This window comes from Gavialis gangeticus, unplaced genomic scaffold, assembly GCF_001723915.1.
Source record: "Gavialis gangeticus isolate Ggan-Ray unplaced genomic scaffold, GavGan_comp1, whole genome shotgun sequence".
Classification (NCBI taxonomy): Eukaryota; Metazoa; Chordata; order Crocodylia; family Gavialidae; genus Gavialis; species Gavialis gangeticus.
The window spans coordinates 53,934,554-53,953,901 of record NW_017729032.1 but is presented as its reverse complement, the minus strand read 5'-3'; the positions used below and the strand labels follow the sequence as shown (position 1 = coordinate 53,953,901).

Below are 19,348 nucleotides of genomic sequence, written 5' to 3'. Positions count from 1 at the left end.
TCCACAGATGCATCTCGAGCAGGTCCAGAGAGGTGATCCTCCCCCTTTATGCGGCACTGGTCAGGCCGCAGTTGGAGTACTGCATCCAGTTCTGGGCACCGCACTTCAAGAGGGATGTGGACAACATGGAGAGGGTCCAGAGGAGGGCCACTCGCATGATCAGAGGACTGCAGGGCAGGCCCTATGAGGAGAGACTACGGGACCTGAACCTGTTCAGCCTCCACAAGAGAAGGCTGAGGGGGGATCTTGTGGCCTGTTACAAACTGGTCAGGGGGGATCAGAAGGCATTGGGGGGGCACTGTTCCCCCGAGCACAACCAGGAGTGACCAGGAACAACGGTCACAAGCTAGCAGAGGGTAGATTTAGGTTAGACACCAGAAGGCGCTATTTCACGGTCAGGGCGCCTAGGGTCTGGAACCAACTTCCAAGGGAGGTGGTGCAGGCTCCTACCCTGGGGGTTTTTAAGAAGAGGTTGACCCCAGTACTCCCCATGGCAGGGGGTCAGACTAGATGATCTTCTTAGGTCCCTTCCGACCCTAGAAACTACGAAACTATGAAATCATTAATATATATTGCTTCTGCACAAAATCTGAGAAGAAACTATGGTATAAAACTACAAAATAGAATGGGAATAAAAGATGCAAAAGTCTTTACAAAAGCCAGGCCAACTAGTCAAACTTTAAAGTATTTCAATGTACTTGCTGTTTTCATTTCAAGAAAAGTAGGGCAAACAAACAAAATTAGTTCAACACAAAAAGTTTAATAACTTAAGTTTCAAAAACTCATCAGTACAGATTCACTGGCTCTAGACAGCATTTATTTAAGTAATTTCTTTCTTTCCAGAAAACAGTACTTTGGATTTATCAGTGTTGATTGCCAAACTATTTAAGACACAATCTGCTGAAAAGCATCTAGTGACCTTTGAAGACTTGTCTAGGATTGTGACATTATTAATGGATCATCTGCCTAAAGCAAAACAGAGATAAAATCGTTCAATAGCACAGGTGCATAGAACTGATTCACTATTAGCATGTTTTAAGTCATTCAGAAATAAGTGTACAAAAAACCACCTATATTTTGTTTCATTATGGCATGACAAAGGAATAAAGCCTTGAACAGTATAAATGTATTTCAGATAACATCAAGCTACTATACTAAAATTAAAGAAAATGTATTTCAGTATCTCTGGGCATGTCTACACATGTCGTTATTGTGATTTTTTTACTGCGCCATAATGTAGTACTTCCTTTTCGAAGTACTGAATCACAGCACAGTAACAGCCCGTACTGCACTGTATGTGCAGTACACAGTTATTTTTAGCAACTGCTATCCAATAACAGCGCCATATACCAGGGCAGCACATCACTATGGTGAGGTAGCTGCTGGTCACTTGTAGGTGCCTGCAGATGCTACTTTGCCATAGTGCGTTGTTATGGCAATGTATCATCACATGCAGACACAACCTCCAAGTAATAAAAAACCGAAAATGATATGCCTATAAGACAAACAAACATCAATCTATTTGAATGCCTGCATGAAGGAGCTTGCATTCGTATGTGTGACTTTACGTTTCCAACTGTAAATTATTTGAAAGGATTATAACATCTAGATGTAATTTCTGAAATTGGCCAGATTTCCATTAAACTTTCCTCCAAATCTAAAAAGCCTCATACCAAATTAGCTCATAGCTTCAGTTATTTCTGACAGTTATTTCTGCCTTCTGCCATTTTTTATACTTTGACATTTTTCAATACCTAACAGTAAAATTATCAGTCACAGACAGCAGGCCTCAATCTTTCATCCTGAAATATCAGATGCCACTTCAAACATAGTGATGGTAACATTCTGAAGTTCTTATGATAAGTGGTTTAATTTCTGCTCATTATATATGGTTTTGCATTTTTAAAAAGGAAAATCTGTAGTGTGCATTTGGCAGAAATGTGTGTGTACATACATACAAACATATTATCAGTTTTTAATATGTGTGTGTGTGTGTGTGTGTGTGTGTGTGTGTGTGTGTGTATGATAGATAGATATGGATATGGATGTGTGTGTACAACAATGCTGTATTTGCAAATGCTTTCCTGACATGGAAGTGGTTTTCTGAGGTCATGGTATTGGTAGGCATGTCTACACAAGACATTTACTGCAGAGCTGTCCAGCATCTATACATGCAGGCCTATTATGCCACAGGAAACTAATAAACTCTGTAGCTGGGCAGCACTTTTAAATAGAAATACTACCCTGCTGCAGAACTTTTGCATGTGTAGCAATGCATATATAGATACTGACCTGGCTAGCTGGGGCACAAGGGTTCTTCAGCGTGGGGGCTGCCTGCTGGCTAGCCCCCACACTGAAGCACACTCATGCCCCAGCCAGCCCCTCTGTAGCATGTTAAGCCAGGTTGGACCAGCCCCATGCTGTGCCCCCTGCCAGGTAGGGCTGCTCCAACTCAGCTCAATGTGCTGTGGTTCCAGGTGCATTTGTAAATGTGGTGCCCAGGAGCAATAAACTCTGGCATGATATGTGCTGGAGTTTATTGCTGCACATTAATATGCATGTGCAGATGTGCCCAGTGACACCTAAAGTGGCTATGTTATTCAATTCATACAATATTCTTGAACAATTAAAATGGAGGGGATTTTGTTTGTTTGCTTCAAATACAGATTTTTTTTTTTTTTTTGGTGCTCATACAAAATGGTAGGCACCTCCCAAAAATTTAGCATGGTATTCATAAACCTTCATTACAAAATCTCATCATTCTGTAATTATTCATTTCTAATAAACATATCTATTAGTAATTAATACATTTCAGGAAAAAAAAAAATCACACTCAACCCAGCGATTCTAAATCTCTCTCTCAATTCTCCTAGATGCTTCTAAGTAAAGTGCACTTTACTTAGAAGCCAGAAAGAGGCACATTAATGGTGGATAAGTATCTTCTATGAAGAAAATCTAGTCAGCAGTTCCCTCTTGTTTGCATCAGGAAAGCTTCAGCTCATACAGCTTCACTGATGTCAACTACAGCTAGACAGCAGGGCATAATGGGTAAGATACCTCCATTTATTACATCTGAAATCATTTAGAGATCACCTTCACCTTCAAAAGGCAATCCTGGGAACAAAAATTCACAAACTGGCCAGGAACTTAAGAACCAAGGACTGAACACCAATACAGTAAAAAAAAAGATGATAGTCTACCTGATTTCTGCTAATCTTAATCTTTACAATACATGTGTTAATGATCATTTTCCCTTTTGAGAAGTCTTCATCTTTGGCTAATCAAGCTATGCTTTTTCTGTAACTTACTTTTCTGCTACCCTGGGAACTTATCTTTCCTCCAATTTCATAGCTCTGCAGCCTGTTTTAAGTCCTTGCTGTTAATATCTTTTCGTCAGAAAAGGTATTAACAAAAATGCTCACCTCACACATTTTCTCCTTTACCTGATTCTGAAAAGTGTCTAAACCATTTTAGGCAAAATATTTAAAAGCAAAGGAAAGAAATCCACCCCAAAGCAGAAATCTGGAGTCGAAAAACTGCATAAACAGTTAAAGTACACCAAAATTATAAGCAGTGTAACATGGTTTAGAAGTATAACACCATTGTCTAAGGTAGATCATCCCTAAACAAACCATCCTATAACAAATCCATAATACAACCTCTTAGTAAAACTACCATTCAACCTTGACACAACATAGGACATAACACCTTAACCTGCCACTAGTAAAGCAAGGAGACCAGAGCAGCCAACATCCTGCTTCTGTAAAAGGTTGTTAATATACGTTCAAGAGATCCCAGGTATAGAACCATGCCCCCTGCTACAGATGAAAGCAAAACTCCCCACTGTCCAAACCAATCTCACCATGGGATAAAATTCCTTCCAGACCCCAGATACAGTGATTGGTCTGGCCCTGAGTGGAAAGGCAAGACCATCTCGGCAGGATGTTCCACGTTTAAGTCCCATCAGGGAAAATCTTCAACCTTAGCTACATCCAAAACCCAATGCTTTGGAGGAAGGCTTTTAAAAAACAAAAACAAAAATACTCTGACACATAGCAGAAAGTTGGGTGGAAAGGGAATACGAATTCCCTCCCTCCCAACCCAATGCGGCAACCAGTAAAGCCCAAAAGCATGGGATATGCCCATAGTAGAACATAGGCATAACTATCATCAACCCCAACCAGTGGCTGTATAAGGCGGCCACAGCCTAGATAGAAAAACAAAGTGGATCTGCAAAAACCTTGGGGTTTTAAAGTGATTTCCTAACAGAGACTATTCAAATGTTGTCAATCTAACTGAAAGGAGAAGAGTGTCTGAGGTACTGAATCAGAATTTTTCAAAATACAAATCTCCATACAGGTTATCAGATGTATTCCCAAAAGTTCAAGAGGCCTTAATAATTGAGAGTCCTGCTATTGGAGTGTTATAAGCAAACACTCCTTAAAACAGGTTCAAGAAAATTAGGTGTCAAAAATAAGATGTCATATCAGGATGAGGTGGAATTTCTGAAGTTTCAGACTTAGGCCCCTGGCAGATGTGTAATTAAAGGCGCAATGGGATCTGATGTATGATTCCCATAATCCTGCTTCCTGCTACGCCACATGTGCATGACAGGAGGCATGACTGTGGCAACCGAGTATCAGGTTTCATCACACTATATTGCCAGTGCAGGGGGGAACCTGGGATCCTGATCCCCCTGTACCAGAAATTAGTAAGCTCCAGGGGCTGGAAGCCCTGTTAGCTAATTTGGACTCCCAGCTGTGAGGACGTACCATGCACTCTGACAGCTGATCCAAGCTCCTGGCCACAGGAGTATATGGTGTGCCTCTACAGTTGGGAGCTTGGATCAGCTAACAGGGATCCCAACCACAGGAATTCAAGGTGCATCCCCATGACTGGGAACCTGGGTCAGCTGACAGGGCTCCCAGCCATGGGGGTTCTCAGCCACAAGAATGCATGTTGTGCCCCTATGGCTGGGAGCTCGTATCAACTGACAGGGCTCCCAGCAATGGGAATGCATGGTAAGTCCCCAAGGCTAGGAAGCAGGATCAGCTGACAGGGCTCTCAGGCATGGGGGCACTGTGGAGCTCTTGACTCCAGATGTATCCTGAAGTCAGGGTGCCCACATCTGGTGCTGCCCCTAGCCAAGAGGGTGTATCTGAATCAGAAGCTCCAATATGCCCCTATGGCTGAAAGCAGCAGCTGATCGTGGCTCCCAGCCTTGAGGGCACATAAGACCCCTTAAGTGTATGGGCTCCTGAGGCTGGGAACAGCAATCAGCTGACTGGCAGTCTCAGCCTTGGAAGTACATGGGAGTTCCCATGCACTCTGGAGGCTGGGAACCCCAGTCAGCTACACATTCAATTAATGGCATTATACAAACCAGCCATAAAGTTATTATACATATTTTGTATAATGACTTTGTGACTTATTCCTGGTTTTACTACACCGTTAATTGCATTAACATGTGACTGAGTAACTACTTAAGATATTATTAACTGGGTAATCATGGTCTTAAGTGTAATGTGTGCCAAGGACCTTAAGGTCTGAACTCATACGAACATTTTCTAGAGTAAAGTTAAATCCTTATATATCTATACACACTGGATGGAAAGCGTAGTATAAACTGAGATAAAGTTTTATGTGGGCTTGTTGCTCCGCTCAGATTCACAGCAGGGTATTATGACAGATGGTAAATTGTCTGAGTTAATTCTGCGCCACACGCTTGCAGCTCCACACTTGCAGTGGGGAAGCCCCATGCCAGACTCCACGCAGAGGCAGGGGGTGGGGCACCCTCTACTCCCAGTGGAGTGCGGGGCCCTGCACAGCAGGGAGCAGGGGAGGCAGCAGGCTCCAGTGTGGGGCTTCTCCTACCGTGAGCACTGGAGCTGCAAGTGCAGGGAGAAGAGCCCTGGCGATGGAGCAGACTCCACTCCCTCCCCCCCTGCAGTGCTGGCTGGAGTCATACCTGCTCTGGGCACAAGCACCCTGACCTCCCTGCCTGCTGCTGCCACGGGGGGAGTGTGTAGGGGTCCCTACACCCCCCACGCTCACACCCACACACTGCCCAGCTGAAATCTGCACTCCCACTGCCCGTCTGGGAGGAAGGAGAAGGAGGGGGAAGAGTTCCCCCCGGTATGGAACAGAGCCTTCCACTGCCCCCACCCCTGCTCTGGGGCTGGGCAGCATCGCATGGAGCTCCCCCTTCCCAGCCCTGTGGCATTGGGGGGAAAGGGGAGGAGAAGGATGAAGAGTCCCCATCCAGCACCTCACAGAGCCCCCTACCCACACTGGAAGGTGGAGGAGGGGGACAGTCCCTTCCAGCACGGAACAAAGCCCCCCCCACCCACACACACACCCTGTGGGAGAACCAACACAGCATAGCCCTGGTTAAGGTGAAGGGGGCAGGGAGAAGGGTCAATTTTTCCCCCTGTCCCTTCCCGGCAGCTGGGGTCTGCCAGCTCCAGGGGCCACCATTGCAGGCCCCTCTGCTCTGCTCCCCAGCAGACAGGCTGACCCTGGCTATAGTGGGAAAACAGGACAAGGAGAAAAGAATTAACCTTTTCCCTGCCCACTTAACAGGACCATGCTGGCCAGTGTCTCCACTCGGGCCAGTCCCTGCTTGGGCTACAGAGCGGAGGGGTGGGGTCAGCCCTGCTGTGGAGCAAAGACCCCCGCCCAGCCCAGAGAGCATGCTGGGATGCTGGAGGACTCAGCAAGGGGTCTGTGGCAGACATTGCATAAAACAGTTTGAGACAAATCAGTTAAGTCTCATACTATATTCAAACAGGTTTATCTCAAAAAGGTTTCAGCCATTTTGAAACTGGTTTATGTGCACTGAATGTCTGTTCTGTTACATGTTTAAACCAATTTCTGATCACTTAAACCGGTTTATGTGTAATGTATGTCCCTAGCCTGTGTGTTTAACTACTCCTGACCAAAGTTAAGTATGGAACTTTAAGCACTGTCAAATCAATCTCTTTGGTTAAGAGAAGCAAAAAAGTATTACTGAGTTCAAAATGTTTTGGAGATTTCAGTAACGAGTACCAGAGCTTTTCATATGTTTTTTAGAGACAGAGAAGCTAATCACTATATAATTTTGTGAAGCTTGTTTGCTCATCAGACTTACAAAATGTAAAACAAGTACATACTGAAGAAATATACAGCTACAAAATCAGAGCCATAGCTGAGCAGTTGTGGTCCCTGGCAGCAACAGTGGCCAGGTGACTGCCAACTGCAAAAGCGCCAAGCTAGTAACGGCAGCAGCTGCTGCTATTTTGCACTACTTGCCTAAGTCATTGCCTATGACTGGTGCCATGCTCACCCTCCCCCCCCTTAATTACATTACTGTGTAAAATAATATAATATGTGAGGGAGGACAAGTTAGTCAAAATCTAATTTTTTTCTGAAGGATTCAAGCACTACAGTAGATGTGATAGAAGAATAGGAATTTATAAATGACACCTAAAAATAGGGGTTATTTTCAATAGCATTTCAAAAGTCCTGTGTGAAGTACAATAAATGCTGTTTAAAATTTTATTTAAGTACTTATGCAATTATTTAAGATGTCAGCCACTAACTGGTAGCTGTTATCAACCTCTGCCTAACTCTTTGTCTATTGGTCCTCCCAGCTCTCACACATTACCAAGGCTGTTACTGTTCTTTGTGAAAAAGTTGTACAGTTTGTTATAAATTTATATTGTACTTACCTAGTCCTTTAGGAGTAATGCCACTGCTATCAGCAGGATTAACCACCCAGTAGTAGTATTTCAGTGTGTGCATTAGCTGTAATACTGTTCCTACTCTGCGTATTGTATTGTAGATAGTGGCAGTGCCAATAAATTCAGCAGACAGGTAGGTGTACAATGAAAGCTGTACCTAAAATGAAATTATAACCTATATAAATATTAGTTAAATACAAGTAAAATTGCATTTGGCTTTGACATTAAATAAGTAAGCAAACAAATGGGTTAAAAGTAATTTTGTGCGTGAATATTTCCCTTGGTTTATATTTTAGCTATATGATACAGAGCATAACTCTTTAGATTTTTTAGTCAGACTGCATTTCAGTTGAATGAAATCCTAATTCTCAAGAGAAACTGCAGTTTGGTTATTCCTAGAAGCAAATTTCTTAAAACAGAAGAACAAAAAAATTGATGGATTTGGAAGTATATATTTTTGTTTTTTTAAGAATTATCCTAGATTTATGTAATCCTATAATTTATGACTATTTCACTTTTGGATTACTTTTACAAATATTCATTGCTAGATTAAAATTATGACAATACTGTGATGCAACTATGAAAAAAGGCAACAGGATCCTAAAATACATGAAGCAAACTATTTCCAGGAGATTGCAATTGTATTGTGCAAAGGGAATGGAAAGACCTTCTTTGCAATACTGTGCATAATTCTTAGCACCAAGAAAGGTTAAATTTAAACAGCACAGTTACAGAAAGGGACTTCTTGGATGATCAGAGAAATGGAAAACTTCTTTTACAGGAAGATAGTAAAGGAGTCTGGGTTGTTTTGCCTAGCAAAATGAAGATTTGAAGCAAATATGATAATTCTTTACAGCTAGGGACAGAAATTATACACAAACCAATATAAGTGATCAGAAACCAATTTAAATCTGTAACACAACAGAAGATCAGTGCATATAAACCTCTTTTAAGGTGACCAAAACTGTTTTAAAATAAACCTGGAGGGATGTAGTGTCAGACTTAACTGATTTAGGTTAAATCAGTTTATTGAACTTCTGTCCCAAATCCCCTCCAGATTCAAGTTAACTCACAGTTCTCCAGCATCCCAGGATGCTCTGGGCCTTCCCTGCAAACCTTCCCTGCAAGGATGGGTGTGTTAGCCTTGGCCCAACCTGTCTGCTCTAGCTGAGTAGGGGGGCATGCTCTAGCATCTCCAGCCCTGGCTTCTGACCTGGGCTGCTGTAGGCATGTGGTCGCATTTCTGGAATCAAAAGTGAATGTCTGTTCTTTTGTTTTTTGGTTCAATCTATGAAGCTTAGATTGACCTGCAAAGATTGAATCAATTCAGCCTCAGGCTTTTTGACTGTTTGTACTTAGCCTAAAAGTACATCCAGGAGACATGCATGATTTGGGGGATGGAGAGGAAGGGGGAAAAAAGGAAGTTTAAATTAAAAATGTTGGCACAAAAACAAATAGATAAAAATTGGCCATGAATAATTTTAAGCTACAAATTAAAAGAATCTTTCCAATCATCAACTGATTGATTTTTAGATGAAGACTGCAAAGTTTATGAAAGGGATTATATACCACGTGATTTTCTGCTTCAGAAGGGGGACTGTGTCCAATCAGTCAAGAAAACTATTTCACTTCTGTCTTCTTTAAAAAAAACTGTGAAGCTCTCATTTCCATTGTATGAAGTGATTCTCAGCCTCGAAATCACAACACCCTAGGGTGACTTGAGATTCTTTCAAGGGTGCCGTGGGGTGTCACATAACGTTAGGACTGCAAACATGATTCATAAGATAAAGCCAGTGACTTATTACAATAGAAATTCAAAGTGTTAAACATTTTCTGACCTCCTGTGGTCCTGAGTTTTTTACAACAAAACTTCTATTATTTTTAGTGAAAACTAAGAGCTGGAATTTTCCAAGGGGTGCCTCCGGTCTAATAAGTTGAGAACCACTGGTATAAAGCAAGGCATGTATGGTGCTTTACAAGGCAAGGAGTAAATACCTACAACATTGTATACATACCTTTGCAGGAGTATGTATCCAGATAGCAGGATTGAAAAGAATGTGGTCACACAATTGCTTCAATAAAGGTGCTCCATGTGACAAACCATCCAAATATTTTGCAAAAGATAAAAATTGCTCCAAAACTGCCCTGGTTATGTGAATTCTAGAGGACTGAGAATAAATCAAATGTTAAAACTCTTAGTATACTCTCTTCCTTTAGTGAAAGATTAAAACATCAAATTAGATGTTCACTGCATTAATATTTACTTACATATTATTATTTTTTTAAACCAGAATAAAAACAGACAAATCCATATACATCTCATAGCTAATCATAATAGCCTTCTTCAAAGAGGAAAGTGCTACACTTTCTCAGGTCAAAACATTACTATTTTGTTGATAATTTATGTATGTAATGATTAATTAAATGTGCCATTTTGCTTATTGAACAGATACCTGAATCTTATCAAATGTTTGCATTGAAAGATTTCCTGCTAAAAGATTTTATTTTTCTGTTTTTTCCTCTTTTCTCATCAATATCAGTCAGTCTTCCAGCCTTTGCAGCATAATGCCTTGCCTTTTCTTTCTATGTCTCCAGCTTTTCTTCTATATCATGAAGCACTTACATATTCCATGGGAGAACACAGTTCATTACAGTCAATGTGTTTCTCAAAACATAAAAATACAACTAAATACATAACAGAGTAAACAGGATGATAAGCAGCAGTGACAAAGGTACCTCACCATGATTCATGGCACATGATTTTGAAGCTCACTCTAGACTCATAGCTGGACTGGCTGAGAACTCTAATATTATAAACACCTAAGTCTGTCTGTCAATCCATAACACTTTATTTGCACTCCGATTGGCTGATGGAAACAGCCAATCAGAATGCTCCAAGCATGGGGGAGCACCGCCATGATTCTGAAGCTGTGCCATGGACTGGACACAGGGGCTTAGGCTCCCCCAGCCTGCTCCCTGAAAGAGCCAGAACAGCGGCAGCATGGGGCACTGGGTGGCAGCACTCCATCCCAGCCCCCTGCCCCCGTCAGTCTTGGCGGGCAATTGGCTAGTGATCAATAAATGTATACCTGGTCATCCAGAGGTGATCAGGTGTTAGAACTGGCCAAACTGCTTCAGTATGATGTCACTAGCTATGAAAGCTGGGAGACCTTAACTAAGTTAGCCAAAAGAACCTTTGAAGTTCTTTGAGATATGCAAATATTAGGCACCCATATGCCAGACATGCTGGTTAAATGGAATTGAAACTCTAAAATTTAATTTTGTACAATTAAATCTTAAAAAATAACATTAAGGCAATTGTTCTAAAATGTCCCAATGCCAAAAAAGCCAAAAAGCTTAAAAAAAACCACAAAAGAATTAAAAAATATAACTAGTTCTCCAAACCTCTCTCCAGTGACAGTAGAGGACAGAAAAACAGAAAAAAGATAAAAATGACAACCCTAAAAGGTGGATACTGAGTTATTCACAGCAGTATTTACAAATTGACAAATTACTAAAATAAATAAAATAAATGGTAGTTCAGACTTTCATACTGATACATACCCATTGCTTTTACGAATAAAGCTTTAAAATTGTGCTAAAATGCATCATTATTAGAACTTATGCTAAATTAGACAAGAAAATACAAAATAACTAATACACTATATGTAATGAAAATTACTGTGAAAGCAGACTTTTTAGACCACATAAAATCTATTTTTAAACCCTATTTCTCTAAAATACTATCTAATTTAAATTCTACACTATTAAGATTATAGCAGAGAAACTGAAGTAATAGCTGGCATTTTCATTTGAAATCTGTGGCCTAATGTTAGTAGTTATTCCTATCAAGAATCTAAGACTGTCCTTACATATCATTAACCAATAAAAAAATTAAAAAGGCTTGATGGTGCATCAAACTGTGTTGGAAAAGAAAAAACAAATCTATCTGGGCATGATCAAAACTCTTCTTCCCATGTCTTATACCTTGTGGTTGAACTACCCTCTAAATTCCTTAGAAGCCTAAAGCTCATTTATACAGGTCCAGTTTGCCATAATTAAAACAACAAAGGTAGTCTCTCTAGAGTCTACCCAAACCATGAGTGCATATGTTCATGAAGCAGGAGGGTTTGTCTTTGTTCTTCATAAAATTACGTATATTTAATTTATCTTATATATATCTACATATATATAAATATAGATATCTATATCTATATTCTTAAATATATATTTAATATTTTATATATATAAATAAAAAAGTTCCATGTGTAGCAATGACAACCTGGCAATGACAAGACTACCACAGATGGCTGTCAGCTTAATTCTTACCACTGCTCAGACTTTATCTGGCACTCAGAATAAGAGAAAAACAGAAAGATGGAAGTCAAACTGATTTCATTGTTTTTTCTTGCCTCCTTTGAATATCAGGTCATGGGCTCCCTTCTCCTGTTGTGGTAAACCATTTCCTATTGCTCACCTCTCAGTAACTAATGGCAATTGCATTTCCAGAATGTCATTATTCTAGAAATCCAACATTAGTCAGCAAAACATTATTACATTGACAGACCCAGGCTTATGATTTCATGACATTTTATAACCAGGTTTGTCTCTAGCCATCAATGAAGAGGCCCCTATACTTCCTTCTTTTTATTCATTGTCAAAGGTCACCATAGTTCATAGTAATGATAATAAGTGGGAGGGTCACTTGAGTGCTGGTGGGACTAAAGCTAAGACCAGTCAAACAGTTTTTTTAAATTGTGCCTTAGTACACAGGAGGGCAAGTTATAGTCAGCATTTCTGAAGTGTTAAACAACACCATAACTCTGTGCACCCTCCACGTGGCTGCAGATACAGATGCTTTCTGTGGCAAGGAAAATAATTTTGTGGACAAAAATGTAAGGATCCTGCCTGAACTTTCTGTAGCCATGGGACAAACCAGAGTTCTTCAAGGGACAAATGCCACATTTTCTTACACAGGTGTTGAAAGATCTTATATTCTTACTAATTGGCAATGAATTCTAAAAAGAGTCCAGTCCATTACTAGTAGAAACTGTTGATTCCTGCCAGAGAAAAAGCAGAAGACCAGCCTCTCAAAAGGAAGCTGTTTGCTCAACCACACATCACTTACCATTGCCAATATGACCAGTGACAATATCTTACCTGTCTTTTCTAATTAATGCTATGGCAAGATAGCTAAATATCTAGTATGAAGAGATTTCCAAGTATTTGTCAATCTGATCGTAATTCTGAGCATGACATAGCAGTTGCTTTGGTTATACTGGTTGATTTCTTCTTGCAAACGAATTAAGACAGTGTGTCCACTGTTATTAGGTTTGTCAGCTGCCTTTGATGCAACAGAATGAGAAGTAAGGATTTATTTATTTTTTTTGGGGGGTGCATATGTTTTATTGAACTAACTATATAGTTGAGACAAAGTTGGGTATATAACTATATAGTTGGGACCATGATGGCTAAAACACCAGTCTAGCACTTTGATATAATAAGGTGGGGGGGGAGGGTGTTGGGGAGGGAGAGGCTATAGACACACTTGTGTATTATCTATAGATTAGACTGACTACAGTTGAGCATTCTGAGAAAGTGGTGTTGGATAGTTTCAAATTTCTGGGAGAAGACTGTCATGTGCACATTTACAGGTGCATCTTGTCACACTATACCTGTTCAATATTACAGGAGGGCGTTGGGAATATTACTAAAGATCTAGGTGTTGTGCTGCCTTCATTGCTGACAGCATCAAGATACCATTTGATCCATCCTCAAGATCTGATTACCTTACCCAATATCTCCAAGAAAATGCACCATGAATGAAAGCTAGCAGCCATATTTAATCTAATGTAAAGATCACCGGTGATTTGGGGGAGAAAACTAGAAGATATGTGCAGATACTATTTTCCACTTCATCAAGAAGTGAGACACTCTTTCAATTATAAACAACTAAGACAATGTGCTGCTTGTTTTCTGAATACAGACCAAGCAATATTTCATCTACATCTTTGTCATACCCAGTTCCTTCTTCTGAAGTGTGCTATACACAAAGCTTGATCTTAAATTTTTCTAGAAATCAATATTGGTAACTAGTTTGTTATCTACATCTATCATATTTTGCTGCAATGTATACTGGCTTTCCATTTCAATGGAATGAGTCTTAATTTGAGGGGAATTCACTAAAATTTGAGGATTCATAAAAATGAACATTAGCAATATAACAGGAGCATATGGGCAAAGAAAGAAATCAAGCACCCTGTAAATAGCATAATAAATATTCACATGGCAATATTTCCAAGATATTTACTGAGGCAATCAATCCCCTGGGCTGGCCCCAGCAGCCTTACTTGAGGTCCTAGGGCCTCCTGCGGCTCTAGCAGCAGTGATCTGGCCTCGCAGGGCCTGGCCAGCAGCTGGAATACAGGTCTGGCCAGCCAGGCTCCAGTTTCAGGAGGCACATGCAGTTGTCACATGTGCCACCCTGCTTTTTTCTGGGATTTCCCGGTATCTAAATTTATGGCCATACTGCAAATATGCAGCATGGAAAACCAAATCACATGTGCAGGGTGCATTTTGCAGCCCTTCAAAAGCCTTTGAGGGGCCACAAAATGCATGTGCGTGCTTGTATGGATGCAGCCTAGCAATGCAAACAGATGACTGAAAATATTCATCGATATTTTTAAAATGTCAGTATTAATAATAAATATAAAACATTAAAGACATACCTTTTCAAGGAGGTAGCCAATGACTAAAAAGCCTTTTCCACCAAGCATTTGCTCTTGCATGGCTACTGAACTCTTCAGAAGTTCAACCAGGAAAGCCAATAGGGTAGCACTGCATGTAAAGTACAAATATTTATCAGATTTCACAATTTCTAAATTAGTCTTTATTGTTACATTTTCACTATCAGCAGCTATAACGTGAACAGAAACAAGCTTAAAGTGAACATTCTTTAAAACAGAACAGAAGTTACACATTTTATAATGACTAATTTCCCATCAATCATTCACATAATACAAAACTTGAAGTGGAAGGTAGTATTCAAAATAGAAGCAAAAGATTGTCTTTGCCATCTCCACTGGTTTGACCAGGACTGTGCCATGTTTTAAACACCCATTCCTAGAACTTGCAGTCCTAGTCAAAGTCTTGTGCAGCTGAAGGGGACAGGAACTGATGAGTGAGATGTAGCTAACAGTACTAGATTGGTGCAGGTATGGGCTGTATTGGCAATCGCTTGAATATTACTGTTAAATAATTTCAGAGCAAAATCTGTGGCCATTTCTGCACCACCATTCAGCACTTTCAGACTTTATAGTTACTAATAGAACAGGGACAAAGCCTAAAGCTGCTACACATGCACATTGACCATGCTGCCCAGTCTGAGCACAACAATATTGGTACTGAGAGTTCTCTTTATTATTTCCTCCAAAATAACCATGAAGACAAAATCCAAGCATCAAGGCCTGGCCAAACAATAAGGTTCATGTGCATCCTGGCATAGGCTGAGAATCAGTGTCATGTATTTGGGAAAATGTTAAGAGGATACAAGTCCAGGAACAGCAAGAAAACCACTCAGCAGCCCAACAGTGTTCAACACTTCTCAGAGTGATGTGCTTAAACAACATAGCAAGACAAAAGAAGTCACAAAAAGTTACAGTTTGCAGGCAGACAAAAAGATACGGGACAATTCAGAGGACAGACTTGCCATTCAAGTGAAGAGAATGAGAACCAGGAGAGGCAGAGAGAGAACCACGTGACAGAATAAGAGAAGAAGAAATCATTTTAATAGAGCTGGTCAGAGGCGATATAGAATGGAAAAGAAATGCACTGACGATGCTGAGAGAGAGAAAGGGAAAGGTATGTTGTCACTAGTTGTTGTGAAGTACACAGGAAGGGAAAAACAAATTCATAGGAGGGAGAAAAAGAGAAAAAATATTTTAAGAGCTGATTTTTTTCAAATACCACACTGGAATTGAGGGCTACATGTAATGCAATGAATTAAAAACAGAGAAAGGAGCTAAAAACAATTATCAGTTTTCTAGAAAGAAACTCATTTAAAATTCCCTGAATATGCAGATACATGTTTATCTTTCCATGTATATTTGGCTTTATTATAAAGATTCTCACTGGAAAAAGAAAAGTATGCACTGGTAACTATGGAAGAAATGTAGAAAACATCCAACCTGCCCTTTGTAAGTTTGAATTTTATTAAAAGTATCCACCCAGCTCAAAGTTCTATTGCTCCTCAAACACAACTTCTTAATTTTTTCAAAACATCTTTTGAGACCACTTAATCCATGCCAGCACCAAAACATTTTCAGTGTGCTGAGGGAAACGGGACAGATTATTCTTGGTGAGTAGTGCTGGCATATGAAAATACATGCTGTGACCAAGAAAAAGCGTTTTGTTTTGCTTCATTATTGTAAGGTCATAATAATCAGTCTCAAACCACCTACAGTATTCTTTACAAATTGTCAGCAGTGAAAGAATATAGACACCGTCCAGTTACTGTACTCCAAACCTTTTCATAAAATCAGCTTGTCAAACTGTCATACCAATTTCAGAACAGGTTATATTTACCAGCTTTATCTTTTTCTACCTTAATAGAAGCTTCTACAATTTTATTTAGCATCTAAAACAATTTTTAAGCATTTACTTTAAGCAACAGATCTGAAGATGATTCTCATATCTAACATGAACAATTTTACTCGGTGGCAGTTCGTGAGAGGCATTTAAGTGTTTCTATATAAATGAAAGATATGAAATATTAGATTGGTCTATATTTAGAAATAACTAAACCATGCAGAAGCTAAGGCAACAATTCTGCATAGATTTTACATCTTTACTTAGTATTACTTACTGCAAGTAGTTCCAGTAACTTCAGAAGAACTACTTGCCATATGCTAAAAACGAAAGCATAAATCTTTAGGAGTTTAAGGTCCAGAACTATAAACATGATAGGACTGATATCATAATCAGAAATTATAATAGCCGATGAGTTTAACAAAGGGTGAAAATAAAGCTGTCTCGTGGACATGATCCTGATGTGAGACTTAATACTTGGCTTCTGTTTCCAAATTCTATCAGTGCCCTAGTGTGTGACCCCTTGCAAGTATTTTGTTTCTATCCATTTATCCGTTTTATCCACTTGGATTGTAAAACTTACAAGTCATGGGCATAATCTTATTACTTCCTCATACAAACACACACAATGAGTCACAACCTTACTCGACGTCTATGAAAAACACTATAATATAAATGATCTACCACAAAAGCTTTCCTTTTATGAGAAAAAAACTGTATCAGTATATATGTATTAAAATCTTTGAGGCAGAACATATTAATGGACTGCTGCAACCTCAAATAATGAAAATTCTAAGTACTAGAGAAATTAGAGGTTAAACTGAACCATCTCACATTCTCCTACAAATTTAAAGCAATTTAGGACATTACTGAATAAGGATACAACAGCACTGATGAACAGTAGCACCCAACAACTGGTGAAACTGGTGAAAAAATAGTTGATTTATAATAGGTTTGTTTGACTATACAGATCTATTCCTCTGTGCAGTAACAGTCTCTCTAAATGTCAACTGGTATAAGTAAGAAATACAGGGCTAGTTCACAATTTTTTTTTTAAATTGCCACTGAACATACTAAATGAAGGAAATGATCAAAAGAAAGGAAAAAAAAACCCCAACAGATTATATACTTAGAATTTGTTCCAAAAGCCTTGCTTAAACTTGCTCCTGTCATGATCTTGGGAAAGGAAAAGAGTATACTAAAAAGAAAACAGTGGCCAAAGAAAATCTTAATTAAAATAAAAAGTAAAGAGAAGAACCCACTTTTTGCATGTAACATACATGCTTTGTACTACAGACAGTTCAGTCTGCTTCTCTGGAAGGATCTAACAGTTGTACAAATCTCAAGATACGCTATTGCCCTTTTAGTATCTGTAAAGACTGACTTTTCAACAGAGCACATAAATAAGACTGAAATAAATAATTGCTCACTCTAACACCATATTCTGATCCTAGAAGATACTGATCAGTTCATTTACAAGACTGAAACCATAGTTTTTAATGTATTTCTGGGGACATCTAACAAAATCATTTAATCATATTATATTGGCCATTCAAAATGTTAGTAAATGTGTTATACCTGAAAAATTGAAGTTTATAATCAAATTTTTCAGCAGAACCATACAGCCAAAAAGATGCTTTAACAGTGGTTACTGTTGCCACAGGGGAAATAATATTTATTAGAAGGCCACCTTCCAAGATGAACATTTTCAAACAGAATTTAACAAACTTACCAGAAACTAAACTGCATCGGATTGCTGCAGGGCTCACATTAAACTTGCAAAATTCTGTGCATTGCCATACAAAATTTCTCTCCATTCTTGCCTATTTCCAACTCCCCTAGATACAAAGGCAAATATAAAGGATACTTCAGCCCATTCCTACATCTCCTCTATACCATGTCCTGTCTAGGACACATCAGTTTGTCTGAACAGCAACTAAATTATAGGATACACACAATGGCAAGTATACGTCAACCAATACTGAATCAAACATATACTATGGGGTTGTGGGTTTTTTTGCCAAACAGAGGAGAATCTTAGGTCAAAAAAAGGTTTCTAGTAGTACTTTTTCATAAACAAAACTAAAAATAAACTTTTCAACTCATATTATGAAACTCTTATACTTTTCACTGGATGATACTATACTTCTTATTCTACAATTTAACATTTAATAGAGGCAACAAAAGTCTCTGAAAGACTACGCATCTTATCATGGTTAACACCTGAAACTTAGTTACAATGATAATCTATTACAAACATCTCTTCCAGATGTGCCAGTGTATTCTTGGAAGGTCGGTAAAACATTTAGCAAGGGAGGTGAGTATGTTTATTATAAGTTGTGCATTACTTACAACATGTGAGGTCACCATACAAATATGGTCAAGGATGTCTTTCATACTTGTACTTGTTCATTATTTTCCCGGAGTCCTTTGCCTATGTAACTTAGTCACAATCAACTATTTTATGGCAAAGGCATTATGAAACCAAAGATATTTATTAGTTAGCTTTTCTTGTAAATTGTTTCCCTCTTCTAGAACATAGATTAGTACCTAGTACATTTTAATCTTCTGATCCTGCAATCATTTTTCAACACTGCATTCAATAATGCCATTCCTTAAATTAAAATCTAACAAGACAGCTTACAACCCCCAAATACAGATTGTAGATATATGACTCACTGTTTTTTCTCGCATACCACACTCCTCCCCTTCTCCCCCTCCCCCCAAAACAAAACACATACTTTAGAAGATAGAATAAAGAAAAAAGGCTAAATGCTGTCTGCAGGGGATCCTGACTACAGTGGCTGTAGTGGTGACAAAGTTAACACCATAGCTCTAACCCTGAAGGTTGAACTCTATCCTCTTCCTCCCTGAGGCTGGCAGACGCAAAAGCATGGCAGCCTGCTTGCATCAGTGTCACCCTGCTTCTACTCCAATTTTCAACAGACTTTTTGGGGAAGGGTGTGTGGTGTGTGAGTAAATAATAATTCATCAAGAATGCGGTGTGTTAGGGTTAGGATTGTAAAAAGTCACGATCTTCA

General features: G+C 39.3%; 1 protein-coding gene across 1 annotated transcript in view; it reads right to left on the bottom strand.

The window, feature by feature from the left end:
- LOC109302237 (neurobeachin) overlaps positions 1 to 19,348 on the bottom strand; it is a 564,850-nt gene that overhangs the window by 262,690 nt on the left and 282,812 nt on the right. Inside the window, exons 11-13 of the mRNA XM_019523799.1 lie at positions 14,450 to 14,558; positions 9,737 to 9,889; positions 7,710 to 7,878 (exon numbers count right to left, since the gene is read on the bottom strand). Coding sequence (XP_019379344.1) covers positions 7,710 to 7,878; positions 9,737 to 9,889; positions 14,450 to 14,558 — 431 coding nt within the window. The remainder of the gene's footprint in view (positions 1 to 7,709; positions 7,879 to 9,736; positions 9,890 to 14,449; positions 14,559 to 19,348) is intronic.